The sequence below is a fragment of the Acanthopagrus latus genome, chromosome 20 (assembly GCF_904848185.1).
Source record: "Acanthopagrus latus isolate v.2019 chromosome 20, fAcaLat1.1, whole genome shotgun sequence".
NCBI lineage: Eukaryota > Metazoa > Chordata > Actinopteri > Spariformes > Sparidae > Acanthopagrus > Acanthopagrus latus.
Window position 1 is genome coordinate 21774790 of NC_051058.1, and position 16172 is coordinate 21790961.

At 46.3% G+C, this 16172-nt stretch overlaps 1 protein-coding gene across 9 annotated transcripts in view; it reads right to left on the reverse strand.

The window, feature by feature from the left end:
- sdk2b (sidekick cell adhesion molecule 2b) overlaps nucleotides 1–16172 on the reverse strand; it is a 352080-nt gene that overhangs the window by 50992 nt on the left and 284916 nt on the right. For all 9 annotated transcript variants that reach the window (XM_037081071.1, XM_037081070.1, XM_037081076.1 and 6 more), the window contains 4 exons: nucleotides 14496–14643; nucleotides 5758–5891; nucleotides 2468–2579; nucleotides 1818–2008 (listed from right to left, as the gene is read on the reverse strand). In XM_037081071.1, the coding sequence (XP_036936966.1) occupies nucleotides 1818–2008; nucleotides 2468–2579; nucleotides 5758–5891; nucleotides 14496–14643 (585 nt within the window). The remainder of the gene's footprint in view (nucleotides 1–1817; nucleotides 2009–2467; nucleotides 2580–5757; nucleotides 5892–14495; nucleotides 14644–16172) is intronic.

Here is a 16172-nt window from a genome sequence, read left to right on the forward strand (position 1 = left end):
AAAACAAGCAAACAAACAAAAAAAAACGAGAGACAGGATGTGAAAAAAGTTGCTAAAATAAGAAGCGAGACTGCAAAAGTACAGTCGTGACACCGGTGAGGTGTGTGTTCCTGATGACCGTGGGGGTAAAATGCTGCGGCGTAAATATATTTTTTTTCCCTGGTGGTGTAAAAGTGTAGCTGGAAAAAAAAATAATGTGATGATACAGTAACTGGTACCCTGTAATGGTTTTAAATGCATCCCTCATATCATGGGTGGAGGAAAGGCTCGGTCAGCTGTGTGGAGGGAAAAGTTCAGCACACCTCGTCCTGCGAATCACATCACAACCTTGAGAACATCAAAGTGTTTCAGCGTGATGGAAGGAGAGCGACGCTGGCGACGTTATATTAAATAGTTTCTCGCGGCCGACCCGAAGCCTCACCCTTTTAAATCAATAACACTTTGCCGCCTCATGACTTCACGGCGATACCTTTGCCACATTCATACGGTGCGACAGGTTATATTTATATCAATTTAAATCCGGCTCTTTTGTTTGAACTTGCAGAATATAAATGCTACCTTTACTCCCACATTTCCTCGTGATGCATGTGGCCGCGGCTTGTTTTTGTCGTTTAGACTGTCGTGTTGATGTGAAAGCATATACGCTGCCCAGCAATTATGCATTATGACTAATCACATCCTTGTCGCTTAACCTTGTGCATAATAAGAACGGTTTAAATGAAAATAACGTTCAACCTGAGGGACAATGGCGGAGAATGTAAAAGAGCAAGCATGGAGTGGGAAATGTGCTGCGGAACACAAAGAGCAAACGTACGAGCATGAGGTGAAAAATATCAAAACATAAACAAAACGCAGGAAAGGAATGATGGACTGCTTTTCATTTAGCGACAGCAAAGAGGCTAAAGCTTTCCCTTCACGGCTCGCCTGGATGTGAGGATTCAGAGCACATTTCCTTAATGTTTGTGCTTTCACTGTTATGTGTTTTGTCCTCAGGGGCCACTGTACAAAAACCGAAAAAAAAAACAAAAAAAAAAACACCTCTAATGCAACTTGGAGTGCAGTGTCTGATAAAACCTGCATGGACTCAGAGATCAACACTCACATGAGTATCTGCAAAGGCTGCTAAGGCTGCTAATTTTTATGAATACTAAAGAAAAAACAGAAGTTCCAGTTCTGATAGATGCACATTTGTTTCCAGCTGATAGCAGAGAACATTAAGTCTCTCCTGTAGTGGCATTAAAATATGAATTCTTATTTTGCTGCGATGGCCCACTGCCAGCTGCAGACATACGATGCTTTCCAAAATGTACACATTTAGTGACGTATCTTAATCTTATCAGCCTGTTGCATAAATCAGCAAAGTATTTCATTTGAAAGCAATTGTTAGCTGTGATACGATACGATACAATACGATATGATATTCTACGGTATGATACGATACAAAAGGGCACAATGTGATACAATACGATACAACACTATACAACTCTGCACCCTTAGACGGTTCCTTTCAAGTTTAGTAACAGGTTAAAAACACAGTTACACATAAATAATATCACCTGATAACCTCACATCCAGCTCTTATTTGGCAGCACAGTCATATTCAATGTATCAACAGCACAGACTGACGTATGTAGATCGCCTGCTGAAGGGCAGAAGTTTAAAACATGCGAGGAGTCAGAGGAGATACATTGGCAAGTCTGAGCATGTTCTTGTTGTGAGTCGCATGAAGAAAACTGAGCCGCAATCTCTGAGCGAATTCAACACGTGTGGGATGTCGGCTCAACAGCCAAGAGCAGAGTTAGGATTATGATTCTTACCTAAAACGTGCAGATAAGCCCCGGCACTGACTGACGGCACGCTGCTGCTGCGGAGAATGGCCTCGCACTCGTAGAAGCCGGCGTCGCTCACCACCGGGCTGAGGATGGTCAGCCTGCGGTTGAAGTCGCTCAAGCCGCTCGTCACCAACACGCCGTTCTTACGCCACGTGATGCTCAGCTTGATGAGAGGCCTACGGGAGGGTGAAAAACTGGGAGTCAGATGTTGTTTATTCTGCGTGGTGGTAAAAGTTTGGTGGTTTATGTGACACATATACATCAGTCTGTTTAATATGCTAGAAGTTCTGCTATTTGAAATCCAAAAAGAAAAAATCAAAAGTTTACAGGCTGAGATGGAGCCAACTGTTCCGTGAGTCGAGGGATATCATTAGTGGAGTCGGCTTTGCTTTATTCCAACAGAGAAGAACGCTTGTGTCTGCAGAAACGTGCAAGACTGAAACTACATTGAATCACACATGATATTTAATTTATTATATTATTTTATATATATATATATATTTTTTTTTGTGGTATGACGATATAAAATCTCTGCTAATTAATGTCTTTTTTTTTTTAATAATCTGAATTATCCTCAGTGATTTTGAGTGAACTGACCCTCTAACAAGATCTGTGATCTGTGAGCTGATGTTTACCTGGCGTTGGCCACGCACTCCATGGTGACCTCAGAGGTGCCCGTAACCACGCTGGTGTTCCTGGGAGGGACGATGATGGTCGGGGCGATGGGGTCTGCTGGACCGCCAACATCTAGAGAGACAGGGCGCCACACACACACACACACACACACACACACACACACACACGGAGAGTTTAAGCAGGGAGAAGTGATCTTGGTGGATAAATAGAAGCAGATATAACCGGGTTATCTTGATGTTGCCGTCCTATATGTTTCCACCGGATGCACTGTGTGTGTGTGCGCGCTCATCGACGTGACATATTGAAACTGACCAGCGGACACACTGTATCCGAGTTCTGACGGAGCGATGGGCCCAACAGGACGAGACAGTGCACTGACTGTGTATAATAAGATGTCTGCGGGAGAACCAGGAACAGGGATGGAAAAATACAGCCCGACAAACACAAAGCTAAAGGGGTGAACAGGCTGCAGCGCGCGTGTGTGCGCGCATACACATACATTTTCATATCCGCATAAAAAAATGTGTGTGTGTGTGTGTGTGTTTTGAGCATCAGAGACAGACAGCCCATGGCAGTGAGAGCACAGTGTGTGTGTGTGCTGCTTGAGATGTGTCATGTCTGTGATAAACTCACACTGATCTGTCAATCCCATCAAGCCCTGGGAGTGTGCTTGTGGCTGCACATGTCAGATGTAGCTACGGGGGCTGTCATGGCTCAATCTTAGCAATCTTGGGTCATTAGATGATGTGTTTGGCCCCGTGTGTGAAGGCATAAACACACACACACATGCACACACTGGCTTGCACTTTAAACAACATCCAGGTGTGACTGCTTGTCACGGGGAAACCACTGCTACATATTTCAGTTCCGAGCCGTGGTCAGGACTCGGTTAGACTAGCTTAGCATGAAGACAAAGCTTTATGGAAACAACCAGTTAGGCTCTAACGTGATAAAACAAGGCAAACAACAACTCCAGTGATGTTTTAATCAGATGATTTAAAGAGGCAACTTGATAGACGTACTCTTTTCTTTCAGACGTAGTCAGGCTACCTGCTTGCACCTGCCTTCAGTCTTTATGCTAAGCTAGGCTAAACATGTACCGACCCCAAGCGTGAACCCACAATTTGAAGACATTAAAAGTCCTCAGATTGAACACACAGACTTATCTCCTAACTAGAGATTAGAGAGACTAGGATTATTATACTGAACAACAACAGTAAGTATCATAAACTTGTGTTTGCTGAAGCAATTTTCTGCAATAAGCCAAAATCCCAAAAGAAATAACAAAAGCCTTTTGTCGAGGGAACCAGAGGAGTGATAACTTCCAGGTTAGACCACTAAAATAATACTGTGGCTCTCTTTTCAGACCCAAAAACTGTGGCCGCCATTCAAACTGTTTGTATCTGACCCCACCTCTGTTACACGGAGAGAGAATATAGACCCAAAACGTCAAGTATTTACTCTCCTTTAACAGCATCAACATCATCAGCAACAGAAACTGCCTCATTTGTTGTTCTTGCTTAAGTTAAAAACAAACATTTAAACTTCATCCGGCCGTGGAAACTTGTAAAATGAGCAACGCTCCTCTCCTAAGAGTTTTCTCCTTGACCTTCGCTCCTGCTCGGGCTTAGGCAAGCACTGTCGGAGCCAGGAAGGCTCATGGGAAATGCATTGTCAGAGGCGTCGCTGCAGGAACAGCTGCTGTAGCAGATACTGACTGATACGTGTGCACGTACGGTGAAAGAAAAATGCAAGCACTCAGTCACTCACACACACACACACGCAGACACACCTCTTTGTATTTGCACTCACAGTGTGTCAGTGTGTGTGTGTGTGTTTGTGTGCAGCATATGTGGCGTGTTCATGTAAATGCATGGCGTGGTTCCCTGACAGCGCCGAGTTGAGACCTCCCGCTACGCTCTCTATCTAACCTGAACCACAGTGTGTGTGTGTGTGTGTGTGTGTGTGTGTGTGTGTGTGTGTGTGCTCTGCGCTGGTATAATCAACTCTGCCACTGTTCTCCATATGTGCCACAGGCTATTTCTGCTCCCTCGTGTTGTCAGCTGTAATATCTCTCCCCCTCACCCTGCTCATTCACTCCCATACCCAGCTCCAGTCTACCATGTCATAAGATGCTGTCTGTTAGGTTTCCTCTTATATTTCACTCTGCTGAGCTGAAGCCAGCTGAATTGGTTTGAGTCGTGTATCTTGTGTTTCTGTCATTTGGGGAGGGGGGGGCTAAGTATGCTGGTGAATATTAAGAGCTACTCGGCGATACAACAGGCTGTCCCTGTTGCTTTCTCGAACCTTGTGTGTGTGTGTGTGTGTGAGCATCCGGAACAATGTGTAAATATGGATGCAGATACTGAATGAAATGAAATCTGATTAAGGAGGTTGAGCTGTTGCACTGCAGTGGTAGTTGCTTGAAAGTGAAGTGGAAATATCCCATCACAAGCAAAACTCAAGTGTTCAGAGTTTCTTCTTTGGCGAACATGTGTTGATGAGATCATGTGCTTACTTAAAATACTCATCATGCATTATGGCAGCCATGATACTGACCCATGTACATTCACTCGGGTGCTCATAACAAATCTGTTTGAATTAAAAGCCGATCGCGCAGTGTACCGATGATGCCATCGGCCTTTAGATCGGCTCCCTTTAAACCTGACATTTGGTCGGTCACTGGGCACGAAATCTCCAGTTGATCCATTTGGGCCGACAGCTTGGCACCAGTTCCATCTGCCTTCCACGTCTCCATTATAGACCCAATGAATGAATAAGCTAATGTTTTTAGTTGTGAGGGAAAAGGTGATGACCTGGCTGCGTTACTGACCGCTGCACCGACAACAACGTCACATGGAAATGCTCGACTCATCTCGTCTCACGAGCTGTCAAACCCTTCGTGTAGACTGAAGACAAAGTATGTGGATGTGGTGATGAATAGAAGAATTAAATGTTCCATTACCAGAGATTTATCTTACCTCTTAAGCTAAATAAACTATTCTGCTGCTCACACAGCTGAAACATTTAGAGATTTGTGACTCTCACAGGACGACAACACTACAAATATATGACAAACTAAAAGATCATGATGTATTATTAAAGGATAACGATCAAAATACTTCCACCTCTTTATATTTTCACTTCACATCCATTCAGAGGGAAGTATTCTACCTTTCATTCTGGCTCAGTGTGCTTTCTCAGTGCATGCACGCCTCTCACCTGTCCCTCCATCACGACCTGGTGGGATTACATTACATTGCGTGTATTATAGTGTGCGGTGACTCACTCTCTACTGACAGGGTGATGGGCTGGCTGGTTTTGTTCTCTCCGTTCTTGTCGTTCACCGCCTGGACGTAGTAGCGCCCGGCGTCCGGCGCCACCGTGGACAGGATGACCAGCGTGTTGTCGAGCGTGATGGCACTGAGGACGGGAAACAAAGTAAAGAAGGAATCCTGCAATTAAAAACTCAGGAAGTTAAGACAGAGGAATAAACAGCACGTCATCCGCCTCTGAAGATAACGTCAGACCTGCTAATTGGAGCTGAATATGTTTGCCTGCTCGTGTGTCTGCACTTGATCCTGTGGCTGAAAGGGGCATTAAACATTTTAACATTTTAATTACGCCGCTCAAGCCGCATTAGGTATATCGATTTACAATGTGTAAACAATGTGTTGCTGCTGACTGAGCGAGGGGGAAATTATTGGCAGCCTCCCTCGCTCATACTTCTCCTTATGGTCCGGTCTGAAATGCGATAGCCCAGTGTAATAAGCCAGAGCTCTTAATTGGCTATTTGTACCCCTCTGCTTCCTGCGGCCTGCGTTTTTTGTTTTTTTTTTTTGTTTCTGGCAGCCGATGGCGTTTGGCACGGAAACAATAGTGTCTCTGCTCGATCCGCGGCTGAAATGGCGCCTGAATAAATAAACACTGATCCATTTTTCGGCAGGCGTCCTATAGGGGCTAATACCTGGTGTCTTGTTGACTCTATCAAGCCCTCCCTCGTCAATGTGGCAAACAGCGAGGGAGAAACCTTCCTCCCCTCCCCTCCACTCCCCTCCCATCCGCCGCCTGATGTTACAGCCCCCTGACTGTGTTTACAATCAATATTTTCTTATTATCTGTGCCTGTTCGACAATCTGGAGGTAGATAGCTCGTTCCAACCCGGTGCCTTCCTCCACATACATCTCTTCCTCCGGCCTTATCTGTCCCATCTACCGTTCAGGCCGAGCTCTCTCCTTCACTCCATCCATCCCCTGTGTCGAATGTGTTCACGTGTCGAAGCAACCAGCCCCACATTTCATTTGCACATTTCATAATTTTTTTTTCTCCTATTTCTTACAGCGGGGCCGACAAAGAGAGTTTCGGTCAGGAAGCTTTCAGAAGGAAATACGACTGTCAGAGAAACAAATCAATACCATTCAAATGGCTGTGACTCCGGCCCACCCTCTGTACTCTGTGACATTTCTGTTTGATTTTTTTTCTCTTTGATGCTTTCTTTATAGCTCCCACGGCTATTGGTGGGGCTAAATCTGGAATAACAGCTATCTTAGTGATCGATAAGAAAACAAAAAAAAAACTTCTGTGAAGCGCTGCGAGTGATGGCTCCTGAAAATCCAGCGCTGCTTGTTTGCACGTGTAAAAAGAGAAAATGTCCTAATCCTGTCTCACATCTGATGACCTTCCTCTCCCTCTCTCTCTCTCTCTCTCCCTCTCCCTCTCCTCCACCTCCTCCTCCAATCTAACCCGCTCCACTCCTCCATCCACTTATTCCTCCATCCTTCGACTCATCAGTGGGGGATCCGAGGGGGCCTGCTGTGCCTTATCAAGGCAGCAAGAGAGCTGATGAGAAAGTGAGTAGGGGGGGAAGAAATGCTCACTTGCACATAGAGAGAAAGTATATACAGGTGTCCTCACACTTCTCAAACTCTCCGGCAGCCTGTCGGGGCATGCAGGCAGAGCATTCGACACACAGCCCAGAGAGAAGTGCTGCATATAGCTAACCTGTGCTGAGAGCATTTCCTGCACGATGACTTACGAGATCCGCCTACAGACTGATTGATTGTCGCATATCTCCGAGCGGCCCCAGTCACCGAGCTCATTTGGGATTCCCTGCGCATGCCGGGACTGAAAACAGTCTTCCTAAAGGGGGCTGGCAGGCCTCAATAGCTGCAGCTTATGATCTGCGGTAAATATTTAATGCTAGCTCGCTGGAGCGGTGACATCCTGGACGCACAGCCATGAATTATTGATCCCTTAGGGGGGTTGGCGGGGCGATGTGGCCTGGACGGGAAGTGTCCAAAGCGCTGAATAATTCCCAGGTGACTTCCCAGGACCTTTTCTAAAGTGGGGACACAATCCGGTGCTAAACATACCCACCGCTTAAGCGACTCTTGAAGATGAATATACAGGGTTGTGCTGTGAAGTTAAAGGAGGAATATCTTCGTCTGACCTGCAGGAGACGTTCCTCTGTGATAATGTCAAGCGTCATACAAAGTTCTTCCCCATTAACCCCCTCGTCCAACCAAGCAGACTAAGCTTCAACTAATATTTCCCCATCGTCCACAGCCGGTCCTGATTTCATCAGCGTTAGCAGGAGCAGGAGGAAATGTTTGCTCTGGCTAGTTCATTTTACTGTGCTTCCCCCCGCTGAGCATCCTCTCTCCTCAGCCTGTAATCAGGGGTGCTGCAGTGGGGGTCAAACAAAGCTTTGTAACTCAGCGTGTTCAGCAGATCTAACCACTCCCCGCGCTCGCCGGGCCTCGGGGATCAAAGACCACACGTTGCTGCAAGAAATTAAAAGTTAAAAAGCCAATTATCCTGAATGGCTTTACATGTATATCAAGGGAACGGGGGAAAAGAGGGAGATAAGAATTTGGCTAAAAGAGGTAATGAAATTGTTGGGTTTTTTTTTCTGACCAGCTTCTCGACGTAATATCTTGTTTTTTTTTAATGCATTTTGGTGATCCTTTCTGCGCCAGTCCCTCAGCGGCGTGCGAGCAGCTGTCTGAGGCTCGCTCATAACGAAAGGCTTACCACGTATCCGGCACGGCGCGGGGGAATTTATCACGCCACAGAGCCGAGACATTCGGACAAATCAGATATGTGCGGACATGCCTCCGTCTCTCCCTGGTTTGTAGATTTATTCCTAAATCTCTGAACGCTTTTTCCTTTTTGTTCCAACCCAATTTTCTTTTTTCCATTATTATCCTCCAGAAAGAGCTGCAGTCCACGTGAGAGAGAGAGTCTGGCAGGCCGGACGGCTGCTGGGAAGAAAATCTCGGCCAACTGTGCAGCTTTATGTGCAAAACCACAGCTTTGCTCGCAGCAGAGAAGCAGCGTTCGTCTCGTACGCAATTACTTCCTTGTGGATCAATTTATTTATGTTGAGCGTTGAGGGTGGCTTTCCAGTGACTGCCGGCCTCATAATGATTCTGTAGCACTTTAATCAATAATGACGATGAGGATTTATGTTTGATTACAACAGAGTGACGGACGTTTAAATGTTTTATTTGCCACTCATTGCTTCCCTTCTGTAATTTTCATTATTACTAATAAATTACATCGCAGGGAAATTAAATAAACAATGATCCAGGGGTTGCTGTCTTTAATTAACAACACGTCGTCCCCCCGGTCGAACAGCTCGCTTTAAAAGCACGTCTTTGTTTCCTGTTCGCAGCCACTCCGTTTGTCAGTCCGTATGCATATCTGCGGTGTTAATCCAGCGCTGACACGGTGTGACAGATCCGTGCCTGTTCTGACACACATACACACTCGCCTGGGAGTGTTTTTGGCATCTGTCGCGGCCGTCCCTCTCCGCCGGGCCGTGAGGGGCCTAACCTCGCTCCACAGCCTCAGACCTCCATTACATGCAGACAAATGGCCCCGGTCGGGCTGATGGCCTCCCCCGGGAGGGGGAGAGGGGTCGACGGGATCAAGCAGCTCACATGGCTGGCGAAGGTATGAGTCAAGCTGCAGCCAGTAGACGGATGGTGGCAGCAGAAAAGCCAGAGAGAGAAACTCTACGGCCTGCGTATCCTACCGCTCAGCAGACCTGTGATGAAAGAGCCACAGCTCCTGGTGATGGAGAGACGGAGGAGGAGTGAGAGAGATGAGAGGAGGTAAGGGAGAGTTGCTCATGAAGAAACAGCCTCTTGTTGTCTCACCGGGGGCATGAACTCGAGATTTGTGGCTTACTGTTAGCTTTCTGCTTCCCTGTTGCTCGCTGGATGGTTGAGTGTTCAGAAGAGCATCATTCAGTGAAGTAAGAAACAAAAAGAAACAAAAAAAAAAAAGGATGTCCCAAACGGTGACACATGGATGAAGTCAAGGCAGTTTCTGCTGGTGCTTACGACACCAAACACGGGAGGCTGTCGCTAAATCTGTCCGCCGAATGAATCCAACGATATGTGTCTGCATATTTTACCTTATTCAATTTCTTCAGTGCCATTCTTTGAATTTCCTTCAATGAAATATAATCTTCAACTCTGATATTACTGATGCGAGCAGAAAGTCTCTTCCCTCACTGGTTGACACACGTTAACCGCGACCGTAGCTGCTGCTGCGAGCTGCGATTGGTTCCATGCCTTTGACTTCGACCTGTGCATGGCCTGAAGCGATTACATAATCTTGTTAATCCATCTGCCTCACAAGAGAAGCGTGTCTGTCGTTGTACACTTCGGGTTTTGGACAGTTGGTTGGACACGACAAAAACCAAATGTTAATCGAGAGAGCGATCAATGAAATACTGAAAGAAAACCCAGCTCACTGCAGCCCCGCACACACGGAATAAATGATCTCATGCATCCATGTGCACGCCGCTCTGTTGTTAGTGTCACTTCTCCCTGACATCACGTCCCTTTTCGCCTTGCAGATTGTTGGGCTGATGACTAATGCCGAGCAGTTGGTCGTAGGGAAATGCAGAGGAAGGGCTTGGCTATTCGCTGGCCCTCGTGACTAATGGGGAATCCATAGCAGACTGACAGGACCCGAGCATCACAGGCAGGGGCCATTAATTGATCAGTAGCTACAGCAGATTACTCAGGGGAATTGCAATTGTGTGTGTGTGTGTGTGTGTGTGTGTGTGTGTCAGGGATGTCCTCCCACTGACTCCTCCGGGTCAGGCTCCTCTGTGTTCTGTCTTAACAGACACCTCTACAAGGTTGTTTTCAGTGTAATGCAGATAAATCCATGCCAGCGTGTCAATGGAAAGTTTCTGAGAAAAAGAAAAGCGGTTGGCAGGTAGTGAGTTGTTGTAAGAGGTGGAATGGCGAGCGAGGACAGGCTCTCCGGCGCTACAGCGCAACCCGCCGCAAACTCACCTTCCAGCCTTACACTTCCTGGCAAATGTGTTTACTGAAGGAGCCTCTGATTATACACCACATTAAGTCTCCAAAATAACACAACAAATCACGGCAGCTGAATGGAAAAGACCCTGCCAAATGCATTTCCATTCAATAAGGGAAGAATAATGACTGCTAGTGCTAAATAACTTCTTTTTCCCTCCATGCATCCTGCTCTACATCACAGCACAACAAAGACGCGAGGAGACTCGGGTTGAACTGATCCTTTGCGGACCCGATCCCGGCTGTAGGAGTCAACAAGGACAAAATGTCTCCAACCAAGACTGCCAGAACAAGAACCACGAGAGAGTAACAATAACTGAATCCGCAAGTTTATGGGTGTGCTCGGAGAGACAGCGCCGGAGTGCTCGCCTACGCCAAGAACAACAGCTGCAGAGGCCACATGGCAAAGAGAGAGCAGTCACTGTGGCACAGTGAGACGCTGCTCTGCCAGGGGAAAACTGGCAGCAGGGAGGTGAAAAATGCAGCATTCACCAAGTTTCTCTGGGTTTCCGTTACACATCCCGGCCCGGCTGGTGTGCTGCATTCACGTTACGCTACGTATGCGCTTGCACCCATCCTGGAGGTTCCCATAACATATTCAATCATGGGTCCGTTTAAATTACCAGGTGTGTCAATGTCAAGGTTTAAGAGAAATATTTAGTCTCAATTATCTCATAATTTGATTAACATATTCATGATCATGCAAACCCACTGTTCTTCTGGCAGTTTTCAGACGGGCATAAAAGTTGAAATACTGTCAACTTGTTGTTTCTCCTGCTCCATGGAAACACTTCCTGGAAATAATCAGAACCAGGACAGGACTCAAAACAAGGTTACTGATGTTGGTGTGCAAGCTGCTGAAGCTAAAGAACTGTCTTGCCTGTCCCTTAAACACCTCTCCACGTATTTAAAGGATTTGCATTTGATAAATGACTTTGATCCTTCATTTGCATAACAAATTACCATCCCTAATCCCACTGCTTTGTTTGTGACTCCAATAAAACCTTCTGTACATCTCGACTCTACCTGTGATCAGAATCCCTGATTTGTGCGCAGGACGTGACCTCTCAGACGTCCTTGCAATCCAACAAGTGTCATCCTGGAGTCATTCTCAAGTTTTCTGCCACCTTTCTAAAAGAAATCTTGCAAGAGCAAGACAAGAACACCCCCGACAGACGTGTGACGCATTACGAAGCAGTGAATACCCAGCGAGAAGCGCTTCCGGCGACACGCAGCACAGGTCAAAACGATCACAATGGATGTACATACAATGCGACAAAAGACGTAGTTCTCGTACGACATCCTGCAGCGAAGGGCCGTATTTTATTAGCGGTGAGTTCGATCGGTTGGAGGTGATTACCACAGTTATTCCTGGCTGCTCTGTTCCTTCTCCTCCAGTGCTGGGGTGTGATTACGCAGAGCACAGAGAGAAGAAGCAAGATGAACCCCTGGAGAGCCTGCAAATTAAAGTTATGACACCTGAGGGGGGGGATAGCAGGAGCGAGGCACAAGGAGCAGAGGCGGTGGGGAAGATGGAGTAAAAAAAAAAAAAAAAAAAAGGCAAGACAGCAGGGCAGTGTGAGATATTAGAAAAGGAAAAGATAGTGGTCACCGTGGTCAAAGTCCTCACTTCACTGCTGTTCCACATTCTAACCTTCGACCCGTGAAAGAGACACAAATAGATCCTGAAGCTGCAACTACCAGTCCCACAATGCCTATAACCATTATAAATAAAGAGCCAGTGTGACAATGTTTAGACAGACCGAACAGCTGGATGTGACTCTGGAGAGCACTAGTCCTTGGAAAGAGCCTTCATCAAGGTAACACTTGCAGCTCGGTGAAGAAACTCTCTCTCCGGCGCTCCCTCGGTCTCTCCCTGCCAGCCAGACTTTGATGCCTCTGCAGAGTCAACGCTAGTGGCACGAATCAAATTCAATTAAATGATTTTCAATAAAAAAAAAAGAAAAAAAAGAGAGGCTGCCTGTTATCAACGGTGCTCATTTGCACACACTGACCTTGGTAATGTGCGCGGAATTAGCATTCTCAGAGCTAGAGGGTAGGAAGTGAGGATGAAGAGAAGCGGAGTACACGCAGTGGGTGGCCGATAATGGAGACAAAAGGAGTGAGAGAGGAAGAGAGAGAGAGAGAGACATCGACAGAAGAAACAAACGAGAACAATAAGCGAGAGAGGAGAACAGGGCTGAAGGAGAGAACTGTGAAACTAATAAAGAGTTGAAGGAGTGTTCGTCAAACTTTCAAAAACAATAACCTCTTCAAACGCCAAACTTTGATACGCAGACGGAGCTCCGCAGGTCACCGTCGTTCGACCTTTTCTCTTGACGACTTCTCAAAGGTAATTCAGATTTCCACAACAAGCCGGAACCCAAAAAATCGAAGCGGTCGTCTGACCCGCGGCCTTCGAGCTCCCTCAGTCAGTCAGTCCGGGTTGCACTGTCTCATTGTCATTCTAGGTCAGTGTATGATTACTGATGATGAGGAGCTGATAAGAAAGATTCACTCTAACCAAGGGCAAGGTCGCCTCCCACCGCGGTGAGATGCAGATGTGATGAGGCGGGGATAAGTGTGTTAAACACACACACTCACAGGTGCGCACACACACACACACACAGTATTCCAGCGGAAAAAAGGCAGAAATCCTCCCAATCATGGAAAATCGAAAATGTGACATCTCGATATCTAGAAATACATAAATATCTAGTCACATAAGTCGAGTCTGTGTTGAACCGAAAGTCATAAATACAAAGCTGATGTTAATTCAAGTCATCCAACAACTCATCTCCGCTCCAGGATAGGTAAGCTGATCCCACCATAATACAGAAGCAAGAGCTGCTGGTCATGTTGCATTGTGGGTAATGTAGGCTCCAGGACAAGCCCAGGAAGAATAACGTGTGTGAGATATCTCCAGTTCTGTTGCATCAATTTGTATCCTTTTGCATCTATTGTGAGTCTGACAGAATGTCAGGAGAACCGTTCATAACCCCGAATACATCGATAACATTTGTGTTTGATTTTTTGCGTTTCAAAAGCCGGAACATACTGAAACAAAACCAAGAACCAAAAGTGGCCAATGCTCCTTTCTTGAGCGGACAGAGAAGACATCATTCCCAATCGACCTCCCCATTTACACCTTTCTATTTAAAGTGATCAGAACAGAGAGCAGAACAACAATCCCGTCTGATTGCTCCAGTGCTCGATACCTGCGCTGGGAACTGATGATGCCGTGAGAACACCAACCGCGGCCGGCTGCCACGCATTGATAGCTGAACTCAGAAAAACACTCAGCCTCCTATTTGGAGACCAAAATGAAGAGAGACGGTGACACAGATATGCTGCAATAAAAGTGGTTGGTTTGGGTTTCTTTTCAAATACAAATGAGAAAGAGGGGGGAGCGGGGAGTGGATTTCATTTCACACAGTGCCAGAACAGCTTTGGTCTTGGGCCTTGTTCTGCAGGAGAAATTCAAACTCTCCTTTAGCACGAAATGTAGCGAGATGAATGACGAACGACGGGGAAAGAACAGAAAGCGCCCCTCAAACTAAAGCGCCCCTCAAAGAGCCCCGGGAACAAACAAAGCAACAGAAAGTATTCACATGATCAAACACAAATATGAAGGTAAAGACTCCACAGAAAGCAGGAATGAAAATGAATAAATAAAAGCACTTACATCCGACTGCTGGGTGGAATCTTGCGCCCGTCCCTGAACCAGGTGACTTGTGGCTGGGGGAAGCTGCGAATACGTGGCGCTGGGACAACGGCGCCCTCGCCCTGAGACACCGACTGGGAGCGTTCACCCTCCTCAAAGCTGCCCATGACTACAGGAAGTCAAACAAACACAAGAGAAAAGAGTAAGAAAGAAGAAAAGTGGACGTACAGTCACAGACTCTCCTTTTCCTTTCTTGCATCTGACTTTTGGTGCCCACAGAGGTTTTTTATTTTTTGCCATCTGCTTTTCTGTTTCTGAAATGTTACATCGAGCCGTTTTGATGGACAGCGCCGCTGTTGTTGCCATGGTTTCCACAGTACATCAAGAAAAGCTAGTGGAAGGAGGACAATGAAATGACTCACAGAGGGACACAGAGGGGACGCTAAATTGACTCATATTCATATTCCGCATCCTCCCGTGTGGAGGCATCCAGGGCAATCAATCTTGATCGCGCTAAATGTGCGCATTACTCAGCATAGTAGATGACCAGCACGGCCGCTACTCTATTATCTCCTAATACATTTCATTTGTTACGGCGGCTTTTATTCCTCCCATGCCTCATTATAATCTTAAAAAGCTGACAAAAATGCTGTGCTAATATCGCCGCACCACGCTCTGCCTGTTTGTGATTGAGATCTACGGGCAGGTTAGAATCTCACGTCGGATCGTTGTTGTTTTTTCGTTCTCTGTTGGAATCAGAATGCCTCGCGCTGACTGTACACCTTTATAGGACAGCGGTAACAAGCAGACTTTGTATTTTTATTCCTCCCAATGCTGTCTGAGAGAGAAAAAAGCCGAAGATGTGACAGCTGAATACCAAGAAATCGTCTTGGGCGAGAAAAGGATCATATAATTGTCTCTCCGATTCACTGGAGACAATAAAGCAAGCTCTGCTGAAATCATTCGAACGTGACATCAAACACTCAATTACGTTCTAACACAGTTTAGAAATAATTATATCTTTGAAAAAATGTAGAGATCAAGGTATGGAGCTTTGAACCGGGGGACGTTGGAGTGGTTGTGCATCGATGGCAATCTTACTTTCCCATCTCTGTCGGTTCTCTTTCAAAGAGAATAAAAAGAAAAATAAGGTAATCTGGCTTTGCGGTGCAGCTGTGGTTCTCAGCTTAAATGAAAATCTGGGAAGTGTGCAAATCCCGACTTTGATCTGCAGTTTCGACGATGTGACGTCCTCCTCCCCCCTCCCCAAACTCTAACGCCTCGGCATGTTTCCCTTTCTCCGAGGTGCGTCTCCGCAATCCTAATTGTGCTGCCTCAATGGAATAGCTTGTAAAAGAGATCTCCCCATCTCTGCCTCCTCTGTCTCTTTTCTCTCTCTCTTCCCCCCCTCCTCCTCTATCTATCTCATCCAATTCTTCTGCAGGTGTCCTTAATTCTCCTTTTTTACTTTGCCTCACGGTCCGTACCCCTTCATGAGCGACTGATGAGAGGGAAGAAAAGAATTATGGAAATGGAAAGAGGTGGGAATAAAGAGAAACAGAATAACAGTGGGGTGGGAGCCAGGAAATAAATAGAAAGCAGTGGTGGCCAGACAACAGACTAAGTCGAGAGAGAGAGAGAGAGAGAGAGAGAGAGAGAGAGAGAGAGGAAAGGAAGAACAAAAAAGAAATGGTGACA